Consider the following 13,527-nt stretch of genomic DNA (forward strand, 5'->3'; position numbering starts at 1 on the left):
CAATGTTACGCCGTTTACGTAACACGAAATATGCTACGGTAATATGAAACTGACGGAAACAGCGTAATATGTTGACAGGCGACAGATAACCTATATTCACTGACGTGCGGTCTACTGACCAATCCACACGCTCGTCTCATATGAGGGCATGATGTTGTAAATACCAGCGGAACGCCATTGGTGCTTCTTTTGAAGGACGCTAATTGGCTGTAAGTCTGAGGTGGGCGGTAGTGAGCGCGGCAGGGAAGTGCTCGGAGTTGCCGTGTAGCCCCGCTTCCGGCGTACGTACGCTGTAGCGGAAGGCAGCAGTCAGCATTGTCCTGGTTGGCACAGAAGCCAAGGTAGGTGTTGTGGCAACCGCCAGGCGTGCAGCGGTGAGGGCACAGCACGCCTATACTGCTGGCATGTGGCTGGCTGCACATGCAGTGTGTGGCCACCATGATGTGGGTTCTTCCAGCACACTACATACTGCTCCGTCACATCTGTGTGACTTCCTATTGGAGTAGGAGCAAATATAGAGGCTGCTTAGCCTTAGAGGGCTTCTCCAAAACTGCACAGCCCCTGCTTATTTGCCTTAGAGGTCTTCTCCAAAACTGCACAGCCCCTGCTTATTTGCCTTAGAGGTCTTCTCCAAAACTGCACAGCCCCTGCTTATTTGCCTTAGACGTGTTCTCCAAAACTGCACAGCCCCTGCTTATTTGCCTTAGACGTGTTCACCACTGGACAGCCCCTGCTTATTTGCCTTAGAGGTCTTCACCACTGGACAGCCCCTGCTTATTTGCCTTAGAGGTCTTCACCACTGGACAGCCCCTGCTTATTTGCCTTTGAGGTCTTCACCACTGGGCAGCCCCAGCTTATTCTTGTAGAGCGCTTCACAACTGGACAGTCCCTTTTTAGCCTTAAAGGGCTTCTCCACCACTGGACAGCCCCTGCTTATTTTTCTTAGAGGGCTTCTCCACCACTGGACAGCCCCTGCTTATTTTTCTTAGAGGGCTTCTCCACCACTGGACAGCCCCTGCTTATTTTTCTTAGAGGGCTTCTCCACCACTGGACAGCCCCTGCTTATTTTTCTTAGAGGGCTTCTCCACCACTGGACAGCCCCTGCTTATTTTTCTTAGAGGGCTTCTCCACCACTGGACAGCCCCACAGAGGTGTCGTTCTAGCGATATTGGAGACCCTCTTCCCGGCTGCTCACGTGACTGCTGTGGCCGCTGGTCGGCTGTAGTCTATTGTAACAAATACTAATGGTCGCTGACTGGCTCCAGTGGTCATACGATCTGTCAGGATTAGGGGCTTTGACATAGCTGTAACAGCACCGCTTGTGTGTGGGGGGGTAGCTATTGTTTTCATTTAACATGACACTGAATTGTTAAAGCAGGGGGTGTCCTGTAATAGAGAATCCCTTTTAATAATGTCAAATAATTCCACATACCTATCAACTCCCATCGCTCAAGCAAAGACGGCTCTGAATTGTCTATGACGACCGGAAGTGATGACGTTCTGCCTTTTGTAGCATCTGGAGCAAATTGTTGTGTGACACGTGGTTGTGACCACTGTTGACAATCACGGGGCACAGAACGCCATGGCATATGATGGGATGTCATCACTGAGGCTGGTGACGGTGCATGCACCATCTCATGACATTACCTGCTGTAACAGTCGCTCACAGACTCCTGCGGGGGCAGTATTTATTTTTTTTAATCCTTTTGTAACTAGACTCCCTTTACAAATACTGCTCCTTTGTAACCTGTGTTGCACAGTCTAATCCTGCCTGGCTGCAGAATGAGTTAACTGAGAATCTGCCAGTCAGCACTTTCTGATCAGAGAGTTGTAACTAGAGCAAAGCAATTCTCATGACCCGGGTGTAGCGGCCACATTGTGCTGTGGGGCCTACTGATCGGAAGAGGACGCTGGCACATAGCAGGAAGACCGATTTGTCTGGACGTCAGCAAGAGCCCTAAGCCCTTACTGTTTTATCTGGGGAAGGGTTCTCAGCTCAGCTGATTTATGACCACAAACCACAACAAAGTTGACTGTTCAAGGCGACGAAAAACCCCAATGTTAAGCCCAAAATATATGTATTTAAGTAAAAAATAACAGTGCCAGATCCCTGACATACTGGACAAATGCATCACAAAGGATATTGAGTATATTGGGGTATCTCATATTTACAGGTTATATTTTATTTGGTGTTATTATCCTGTTTTGTAAATCAGCCTCAAGATGAAGCCTCAAACATAGTGACCTGATCTCTTCTGCTATTCACAAAACAGCTTTACTATAGCTGTGCCCTAGTCACAATGGTATTGATTTGATGAAAATCCACTTTCTCTAGCTGCACAGAAATCCATGAAGCTGTCAAGTTCGGGTCAGGAGAGCCATTGGCCAGTCTGTGCACTGTGTTCCAATCTCGCTCCAATATATACGGCTGTCTGTGCTTTTACTCAGATCTGAGACCTTTATGCTGCCCCCACCATAGCTTAGAGAAGGTTTCTCAGTGTGTGAGATGTAATGCTCTGATCTCCTGGTCTACTCTCCTGTATGAGTAGCTTTAGGAGGTGGGGCAGTACAGCGGAGTTTAGCTGTGTGACAGTATAAACTCTTCATGCAGCTCTCACAGCACTGTCTGCTCCGAGAGAAGTCAGTAATCACACTCCTGACTGTTGTGCTCAGGCAAATTGTAATCTCTCTCCAGTGAGACGAGGGCTGTCATTACATCTCACACATTTGTAGCCTGCCTGTGCTGGACTCCTCCTGTTTTCTGAGATGTCACGACATACTGCTGTGATCTCACTGCAGAGCTATTGCAAGTTGTGTACAACAAATATGTTTGATAGTAACACATCTTCAGATAGTGCGGGGGGAGGGGCAGTATAGCGGAGGTGACAGTGTTATGAAAGGAGAGCTGATAGACAGGTATTGTAATGTGACACAACTAAACTTGGCTGCGCTACCCCTTCCCCACTCTGAATTATGCAGGAGGATAGCCCAGGAGATCAGAGTTGTATCATATATCTCACACACTGAGAAGCCTTCCCTAAGCTATGGTGGGGGCATGGTCTTCTTTTCTTCTGTGTGTTGGTGCCTGCTTATGATTGGTCAGCATCCTACAGGAAGAAGTAAAAACTCTCTGATAACAGCCACTTGGACTAAAAATGAACTCATTAAGGGCCAAGTGCTCTGACTGCTCAAATCTCCTCAAATAATAAAATCTTTATTCTGCTTCGAAGCCACTATTAGGCTGGGGCCACACGGGGCACTACTGCGATGCTCGCATGACACTCGGGTCGCGCTGGCAGCACAGCAGGAGCAGAGTATCATGCTAGTGTCCCTGTGACTGAGGTCCGACTGTGCGAGCAGACCTCACCTGCGGGGGGCGGGCCGGCACGGAGGAGGGAAGGGTCAGCGCTGCGGAGGGGAGGGAGGGATTTCTCTCCCTCTCTCCTCTGTAGCCGGCTATTGCGATTCTTGCTCTGCACGCGCGGTACACCGGTGTACCACGAGTGCAGTGCAATTTTTCTCTCGCCCCATTCACTTGAATGGGAGCGAGAGAAAGAGTCTCGCATTACAGTTGCAGCATGCTGTGATTGTTTTCTCGGTCCGATTAGGGCTGAGAAAATAATCGCCCATGTGTGCTGACACACAGGCTAGAATTGGTCCGAGTGGAATGCGATGTTTTATCGCACTCCACTCACACCGATTTTCTCGCCGTGTGGCTTAGGCCTTAACATTGGGTATCCAGTTCATGAAAAATTTGGGGAAAGGTCCTCCTAATGCCCATGATGCCACCCAAGAGTGGACACCCTCTCCAGTTATGTTACCTGTCCTCTGGGTAGGATTGCCTGTGACTATCTTTAGCATATTTTCATTGTTCCAGATGAGAACTCGGAGGTACAAGGTTGCTTTATCATTTTGCACCTGATGTATTTGCCTCCCCTTGTGGAGGGTGGAGGATGTAGTGGCCATTCTGTGCACCCTTTAACTGGGACCCATGTGTATGCACAAGAACATTTTCATTAACTTTCATTTTAATATCTCTATCTAAAGTCTTGCAACAAACCTTACATTTTATTTTACTCCTAAATACCTATTTAATGACAATCTAATTTTTTTTTGTACTTGTATACCAGAATTAAAAGGTTCCTGTCAATCCTTCATCATGCAAATCTATATATTATATACCGTATATATTAATCTCTATCTCAATCAGAGAAGTACTTCCTGTTTTGATGTTTCATTTGAGTATGTTCTGAGATACTCAAACGAGTGGTGATCAGGTGGGGAGAAGCTGTGGTCACGAAGAGTCATCAGTGACCTCCATTTCCAGGGCTGGGCAAGAGCAAGTATCGGCCAAATAGATTTATGTCACTTTGCAATATGGACAGTGACAGTGCGCTCGCCGGCTCTGATCTGAAATAGTGCGCTCTCTTGCTGGCTCTTTATCAGTGTGCGATGTAAGAAGACTAGCCGGCATGTAAAGACCGGTGCTGTCCCTGCAAGTGACGTTACTTGTGTACCAGCAGTCCCAGACTAGTCATCCGAATGTTTCAGTAACTTGTCAGAGACTTCCTATATCCTGAACTCTGCATTCAAAGGGGGTTTTTGAGCAGTCAGTGGGTGTCTTAGGACCTGGACCACCATTGATCTGTTTGCAATTAAAGGAGTTGTCCAACATAAACTCCAAAAAATTTTTTAAGCTAATCTGTGCTGTATTGTCATATAAAACACCCCTACATTTTTTTTTTTTGTTTTCTTGTTTTTCTAACTTTTGTTCCTCTTAAATTATCCTTTTATTCTCTGCACACTCTTCGTTTACCTGCAGCTCAACCAAACATGAAATCTTCCTATGCCGAACCTCAGTCATATCTGGCACCGCCCGGCCTCAGTGTCCAGACCCGCCCCCTGCCCGCCCTCTGCACACTCATTGGCTGTCAGCATTCTGCCCCAGCACAGACCTCTCATCACTACAGCATTGGAAATAACAGCACCACATAGGGCTCTGCAGGCCCCACCGCATACGTAGGGCTCTGCACCCCCCCCCCACACACAGCGCTCTGCAGCCCATTATAGCCCCCATTGTGTAGGGAATACATACTCTCCTTTCCTTGGTCCCCGCTGCTGCTCCTTGTTCGCCCGCTGTCTGTGCTTTGGCCATATCAGCACAGTAGTGACGTCACCGCTGTACTGAACTGTCAGAGAGCACAGACAGCAGGACAGTGATGAGAAGCAGTGCTCCCTCTCATCTGTGCTTTCAAATGTATTGGCATCTGTGATGCTGATACATTTGAACTTGTGATCCTGAGCAGTGGGCCCGGTGCTTGCGCTGACACCGCGGGCAGCCGCAGCAAGGCCCCTCCCCCAGCTCACGGGCCCCACAGCAGTAGCTGGGAGGTTGCGGGAGAGTACAGAATGGAGAGTGGGGGAGGGGGCGGAGACTCCAGTGCACTGTACCTGCCTAGCAGGGCGGCTACATGACTTCTCCTGTGATGCCCGTCCACAAGGCGAGCGTAAGCTCCTGCCCCTGTTGACGTGACATCACAGGAAGCAGCAAAATCCCAGCAGGAGACATGACCACTCTGAGTCAAGGTGAGAGGGGCTGACAGCAGGGCAGGTAGGTAGTTACTATCCACTTACCTTCCCCAATGTAGCCCAATAGTGCAATAAAAAACATAGCAAGATAACCCCTTTAAGGACAAGAAAAATGTATAAATGTATCAGAGGTCGGGGTGTGCTTTAGGCTACATGCGCACGCTGTATCTTTTTGTGTTCACAAACTGCAGCCAAAACTGCACCTTGTTAGACCCGCAACACACATCCGTTTTTTTCGTACGAGTGCGGTACGGATTTGCATGTACCGGAGAAACGGAGACCCATGTTATTCAATGGTAGATGGCACACACACGTAAAATCACACGGAATGTGTGTCCGTGTGTTAAGTACGTGTGTGCGCTTTTCTACACGGACGACATGTCCGTTTTTGGCCGGCAGCACGCAGGCACGGACCCGCTTTAGTCTATGGATCCTGCACGGACCGCACACGGAGTATGTCTGTGTTCAGCACATATCGTCCGTGTCCGTTTTTCATCACAAAATCTGATAGATTGGAAACAAGTGTATCAGATCAATTGAAAGCAAACAACACCAGGATCTCATGATGAATGATTAAAATCGTTAATTGAGTAAGAATGCGGGCCTTTAAAAACGGACAGCACACGTACGTATTTTATGTCAATACGGACATTCCAAACGCACACACGGCTCGCATACGCCATCACACGGATGCCATACGTACCGGAGAAACGCCCCTAAAAAACGGAACACGGACCCGAAAAACGGACCGTAAGACACGTACGTTTTTTTTGCGGAAGTGTGTTTTAGGCCTCAGAGAGAGCCTGGAAATGTCACAAAAACGCTTGTAATGTAGGTGCGTTTTTGCTGCGTTTTTCACAACATGTGTTATTGCTGCCTTTTTGTGACAAATGTTGACAAAAACGCAGGAAGAATGAACATGCTGCATTTTTTTTTGTCACAAACTTTTGACAAAACGCTGACAAACTGCAATGTGCGCACAGCAAATCTGACTTCTCATAGACTTTGCTGTGAAGTCAAATGTTAGAAAGTTCTGACAAAACTGCAGCCAAAAACGCAGCAAAAAAAGCAGTGTGCGCATGTAGCCTTAATATATTTTGTTTGTTACACAGTTGAATGGCTAGTGGCCCATTGTCCTTTCTTAGCTGTGTAGAATACTGGCCTTTTTTGTAATGTTTAGTTTCATTTTCTTTTTTGAGGGAACCTATCGTTTGCTTCATGCTGCTGGAGCCACGAGCTACATGACCTATTGTTTGTCTGGGTTATGGCCATCCCCTTGATTGACAGGTCTCTCTGTGGGTGTGCATGGGTAGAAATCTGTCAGTCAAGGGGATCGGGGCGGGGAGAAGACCCTGGGGATCTGGCACAGAATCGTCATCTGAGATGCGTAGTCCATGGCCGGCTATTCTTAGCTCTTTGAAAGAACACAGCGTGTCAGAGTTAAACATACATGGCTGCTATTCAGGCAAAACACATCAAGTAATGGGTTCCCTTTAACCCCTCTGGAACAGACAATTTTTGAGCTCTGGTTTTTGTTTTTTTTCCATTCCCTCCTTATAAGAGCCATCATTTAATCTTTTTATTTTTCTGTCAATATAACCGTAAGATGAACTGTTCTCTGTGGTACTAGTTGTACTTTTAAATGACAGCATTCACTTTACCATGTACTAAAAACCATTTATTTTACTATGTACTAAAAACCACAAATTCCAAATGGGTGGAAAAAACTGAAATTCCGTTTTTTTTAGATTGCTCATTGTAAAAAATGATCCCACAACAGGATTCTCTAGGTTGATACAATTACAGTGATACCAAACTGATAGTTTTTCTTTTGTATTTTCATAGTGAAAAAACTTCTGAAATGTGTAAAATAAGAAAAATTGTCCTTTTTTGAGACCTGTAAATACTTTTTTTTTTTTTTTTTTTTAATGGAGCTGAGTGAGGGCTTATATTTTGGTTGCTGAACTGTAGTCTCTAATGGTACTATTTTTGGGTAAATTTGATACATTGATTACTTTGTATTGCAATTTTTGCAGTAGTGTGGCGCTAGTTTCTGTGCTCAATGACTTTCATGAATGCACTCATACCAATTATGTAAAAAAAAATATTCTGTTTTAACACTAAAGGCAGGTGACAAACTTTCTTTTCAAAATTTTTTTTTTTTAGTTCCCTAGGGAATTTGTGTGTGTGTGTGTGTGTGTGTGTGTATATATGCAATATATATATATATATATATATATATATATATATATATATATATATATATATTTTTTATTTATAATGTACATGTAATTAAAAAGAGAGATTATTGTAATATAGATCGTAGCCTACTTTTAATCTCTGCCTATAGCTGATATTCAAAGTACTACCAAGATGGTTGCCTTCAGAAGGCCCCTGGCTTCCATAACGACCCATCCATCCTCTCATCTCATTATTTAAAGAGGTTTTCCCATGAACATAGATCATTTTACTCAATTGATCTTGGAACAATAATAATTTTCACAATTGGATGTGAAAAAAAAAGTTCCTGTGCTCAGACAATCTTACACATGTTTTCCTACTATTTACTGTGTAATGGCAGTGTCTGACCGTACAGGCAAATGGTCGTGGGCAGGGGAGGACGCAAAAGAGAGTATACAGACATTACTGCATGGGATCATAGCTGATTATTTTTGTGAGGTAAAACCTTTCCCTTTCTGGTTTTCAAAAATGTTTTACCTCAAACAAATAATTATTTGTGATCCCATGCGGTAATATCTGTATAATTTTTTGCTTCCTCCCCTGCCCAGGAGCTGTGGTATAATCAGACCTTGTCCCTGTACGGTCAGACACGACCATTACACAGTACATGGCAGGGACACATTTATAAGATTACCTCAGCACAGGAGCAGTTTTCATTTTTAAAAACATCTCCAATTGTGGAACTTATTATTATTCCAAGATCTATTGATTAAAATGTACTTGGTGGGGAAAACCCCTTTAAAGCACCACTCCAGCTTTTTTTTTTTTTCTTTCTTTCAGCTCTGAAGTGGTGCTTTAAACTTAAAGGTCCCTGCCACCTGACTAAGGCTATGTGCGCACGTGTGCGCTCTGCACCACACCTAAAAGGTGTGCTTCAGAGCGCAGCTGAAAAGCTCCGTTCTGAAACGCATGGTGCCGGCAGAGAACGTGCCCTCTGAATGCTGCCTCTCCCTATTGACAGCATGCAAACCGCACGGAAGAAGTGACATGTCACTTCTTTGAACGCAGCGATTCGGGCAGCAGCCGAATCGCTGCGTTCTAATATGCCACGTGCGCACGGCTCCTGCACAATCTCCATAGACTGTGCAGGGGACGCAGGACGCATGCAGTTACGCTGTGCTGCAGATCGCAGCGTAACTGAATGTAATACGCACATGTGTGCACATAGCCTTATACTCTCCCTCCGGTGTTTTCATCATTTTTTGGTGATCCCATAGCGCCATCTTGTGCCCGTATCTCCTGCCTTGCTGGAAGTCAGAAGTTGCGTCACAATCTCCCAATGCAAGTCTATGAGAGCCAGAATGAGCCTCTCATATAGTTGTATTGAGTTTGTGACCTCCGGCGCGCTCCATGAAATACTGAAGCATTAGGCAGGTCACAAAGTCCCGGAGACCGAAAGTGATAAGATGGACGCTGGAAGGTAAGATGGGGGTACGGGGACGTAGATTTAATGCACCGCTCCAGCGGGGAAATTAAAAAAAATAAAAAAAAATGCTGTTGTGATGCTTTAAATTCCACTGAAAGTGATTGATGTAGGCATTTAAAGAGTTAAACAGGCAGTTTAAATGTTACTGTCAAATTCCGGGTTTGAATTACAGCCTGCATCTAATGGATGCAACAATTCTAGGTGGCTGCAGGCTGATATTTTTAGGCTGAGGGGGGCCCAATAATCATGGGTCTCACAAGCCTGAGAATACCAGCCTCCACCTGTTGGCTTTATCATAGCTGGGTATCAAAATTGAGGGAGACTGCATGTCTTTTTCTAAAATTATTTATTTTAAAAAAAAAAAATGCATGGGGTCCTTCTTTATTTGATATACAGCCAAGATAAGATATGCAAACGGCTGGGAGCTGTAGCCTTAAGCTTTTATCTGTGCTGTGTTGGGTATCACAATATGCGGTAACCCTAGGCCAATTTTTTACATTTACTTTTACACCACTATAGAGAAGCAGTCACACGTGCTGTCTCACATAGGGTGGGAGTGCGGTCTGACTGCAGCTAGTCAGGGACTTGTTGACGGTGGAAGCAGGGAATTTGTATGAGGGATAATGAGCGGCTCTGGAAGTAGTGTTACCGCCGTGCAGGAGACTCGGTAAGTATAATGGGCCTGCTCTAATCCCCCTATCCCTCTCTACCACCAATGTAAAACACAGTATTCAGGTCCCCATAGACTTATATGTGGATCAGCGTCCAGGCAGATATTCGGGATTAATTCTGGGTCTTGGAAAATGGTGACTCAATTTTTTTTTTTTTTAAATAAAATGCTGATTGTTTTTTTATGCACAAAATGTTTTTGTTTGACCTGCAGAATCCTGTTTAGATAATTTTGACTGCACTACTAACGCTGTCGAAATAAAATCCAAAAACCACGACAAGATTGTGTCTCTTGTTTTTCCTCTCCCCCACTTTCCCAAATCTTTTGAACATGGAGCAAAAAGAAAAAACTATTCTAGAATCAGTGATGTTACAATTGGGAGGAGGTATTCGGCTTACATAGGAATAAAAAAAATGAAAGCACCGCAGTCTTTTGATCTTGATTGTATAGGGTTTAGATTTGTTTCTTTATAACACCGCCCTTAATATAATGGTAACAGCTCCAGCTTTTACTTGTTGGGTCTTTTCCACATTTGATGGCTGTATGTTCTTTGTGCTTCTTTGCATCCTTCCTCTGACCTTGCATTACAGAATGTATTCCTGATGCCATTAGGACATGATATCCTGTTCAGACAAGTGTCCTCCTGTATTTATGTCCTGAAGTGAAAAGGGTGGTTCTGTTAGATGAGAGATTTTAGCCTGTGGGTAAGACATGTTTTTGATGACTGGTGGTTAACTTGAAACCGCTCAAAATGAAGTCTGTCAATAAAGATAAGGTAAGTTACCATGTGTTTCCCTTCAAGCTTTCCCATAGTGTTCTTATCAACTATTACTAACTTGGAGCAATCAAAATTGACAAGTTTTCTAGTGGAAACTGCTTCTGGAAACTCCTTCTTCAGGGTACCGTATATGTATGTACACAACGTCTTTCCCAGGCGGGCAAACTTAAGGAAATGTCAGCGTCCCCCCACACCCCCCCCCCCCCCCACCACACTTGTTGTTTTTCAAAAGATTGAACATATAACAAATTAGAATTGCAATGAGAATGAATAAAAACAGTCTTTCGGGCAGTATTAAAGCGATTTTCCAGATGTTTTTGAAGCAGAACCAAAAAACTGTCTACACATATACTTAAGGTCCACAGTGGAGTGGCCATTTTTGGCTGCTGCAATTCAGATCAGACATTTCCCTTAATTCGGAGCCAAATTCAGTCTGTGAAGCACTTTTTCATAGTGTACAGAGCTGGGGTGTTTCATCAGTGTAATATGTATATCTGTCCACTACAGGAATTAGACAGCTGATTGGCGGGTATATTGACTGTCTGACTCCAGAGATCTAATAGGATAGGTCATCAATACATAAATCCTAACAATCCCTTTAACAATACATAAAGAGAACTATTACCACTTGTGATAAGGGAGTACTACCATACTCAGTACTCGTAACGAGCAGTCAAACGCTCGGATGGGCTCGAATATAATGGATGTCAATGGGAAACTCAAGCCTTTATCTGTGAAATCTTCTGGAAACATGCTTGAGCTTCCCATTGACTTCTGTCACACTCGGTACACTAGTCGAGCCCGTCCGACTGTTCATTATGAGTCCTGAGCATGGTAGTGCTTTCCCATCACTAGTTATTACTCATCCATTAGACAGAAAAGGGTTAATTTGCTCACACTTTCTTACATTTGGCTGCAGACAAGCAGCTGATTGGTAGATGTGAGCAAAGAAGGTTGCCTGCATTGCATTGTGGAACCCAAAAGCAAAATTAGTGATGCTTTGGTTCTGGAATGGGGACCTTCTTCAGACACTGATAGTGTGGTATGGGTAAGTTTTCTATAGAAATATTGGCGTGACTGCCCGTCTCCACATTGCTGTATAATGAATTTATATACTTTGCCTTTTACGTTTTAATACAGATTTATGAATTTGACATCACTTTTTTTTTTTTCTCTTCCCTCCAGGTTTCTTTGGATTTTGGTTTGAAGTGTGAACTCCATGAGTGGGCAAAGATCATCAAGAAAAAGATGTGGAGAAATCCACTCAGAACTTCCTTCACACTGTGAGCAGGTCTCCAGAACAGCATGTGTCTTAAGTAAGCTTGTGGAATTGCCAACACCACCTCTGTCCCGACACCAGTTAAAGAGGTTGGAGGAACACCGGTATAAGAGCTGCGGGAAGTCCCTTTTGGAGCCATTAATGCAAGGATTTTGGGAATGGTTGGTCGGTCAGGTTCCTTCATGGATTGCTCCAAATCTTATCACCATAATAGGACTCTTCATCAATATATTGACAACAGTAGTGTTAGTATGTTACTGTCCAACGGCAACTGAGCAGGTAAAGTATAACTTGTTTTAATCCCCCAAATGGCAGTTCTTGAGATCTATTATCGAAAATGCATCTAGAATGTAAATATATTGTACAGCGTAACAAATGGTTATTCCCATTTCAAACATATACTGGATATGGCATAAATGTGTGGTGAGGATACACAACGCCTTTTGATACTTCCACTATTTGGGTAAACAGGGATCCTGTAATCCCTCATCATTGACTCTTTCACCATTGCATTCATTAATGAGGTGATCCACTGCTGAGGTTTGGAAGATAATGCATTGAAATAGCTGAACAAGCCCCATTCGATTTTTCTGCATGTCCCTTAGACTTTGGAGACTTAATGGAAAAAAAAAAACAAAAAAACACCAGGATTTTTCTGTCTCAACTAAAGACATACCACAATCTCCGGCGCCATTTTATTAAAGATACTGCGGTGAAGACTGAGGCATCGGCGCGTTTACAGATTTTTTTTTTTTTTTTACACATCTGCGCACTCTCCCCTGCCGCTGATAGACCGCAGTGTCTTCAATCAAATGGTGCCTCAGATCACAGTACATGCATGCGCAGTTTGCAATGCGCACGTGCCGCCAACAGCAATGCAGGCACAATATTCAAATAAAGAAAAGGGGGCAAGCCAGGAGGACACCAGAGGAGAAATAAACCCTGAGGACCCGACTCACAAAGGCCTGCACCCGTCAATCAAAGTGCAGTGCATGTTTGCAGCATTGATTAAAGATATTTAATCAAGCAAACATCGGATCTTTCTTCACCTGGTATGCCTTGGTTCAGCATCTTGGTGCCAGTATGGCACTGGCTTTACAAAAATCCTGGTGTGGTTTGTTCTTTTTACAGTGAACCTGTCAGGTATATTATGCACCCAGAACCATGAGCAGTTCTGGGTACATATTGCTAACCCCTGCCTAACTGTCCCTGTATACACTAGCATAGATAAAGAGATCTTAAGAAAAAGTATTTTTTCCTTCCCTTTTTCCAAAATCCATAACTTTTTTTATTATTTTTCCACTGCTATAGACATACGCTACTCACAAAAAGTTAGGGATATTTGTCTTTCTGTTGAAATTTCTGTAAAAAGTTCACCTTTCAGTGATATTTTATCATGAAAGCAGGGCATTTAAGTAGAAGCATGCAAAAGCCAACAGTGGTGGATATACCACCCCGCAAATATCTGTCTTAATAACTTGTCATGTAGCCTTGAGGATCAATTACAGCGTGACAATGACTTCTCATGTTGTTCACAAGTGGAG

The 13,527-nt window shown here is 44.0% G+C and overlaps 1 protein-coding gene across 1 annotated transcript in view; it reads left to right on the plus strand.

Annotated features, from left to right (window-relative positions):
• The first annotated feature begins 231 nt into the window (after positions 1–231).
• The window catches only part of LOC142291346 (choline/ethanolaminephosphotransferase 1), a 69,428-nt gene continuing 56,132 nt past the window's right edge, over positions 232–13,527 (plus strand). Inside the window, exons 1-2 of the mRNA XM_075335812.1 lie at positions 232–341; positions 11,890–12,262. Coding sequence (XP_075191927.1) covers positions 11,924–12,262 — 339 coding nt within the window. The 5' untranslated portion in view covers positions 232–341; positions 11,890–11,923. The remainder of the gene's footprint in view (positions 342–11,889; positions 12,263–13,527) is intronic.

The sequence above is a fragment of the Anomaloglossus baeobatrachus genome, chromosome 2, assembly GCF_048569485.1.
Source record: "Anomaloglossus baeobatrachus isolate aAnoBae1 chromosome 2, aAnoBae1.hap1, whole genome shotgun sequence".
NCBI classification, from domain to species: Eukaryota; Metazoa; Chordata; class Amphibia; order Anura; family Aromobatidae; genus Anomaloglossus; species Anomaloglossus baeobatrachus.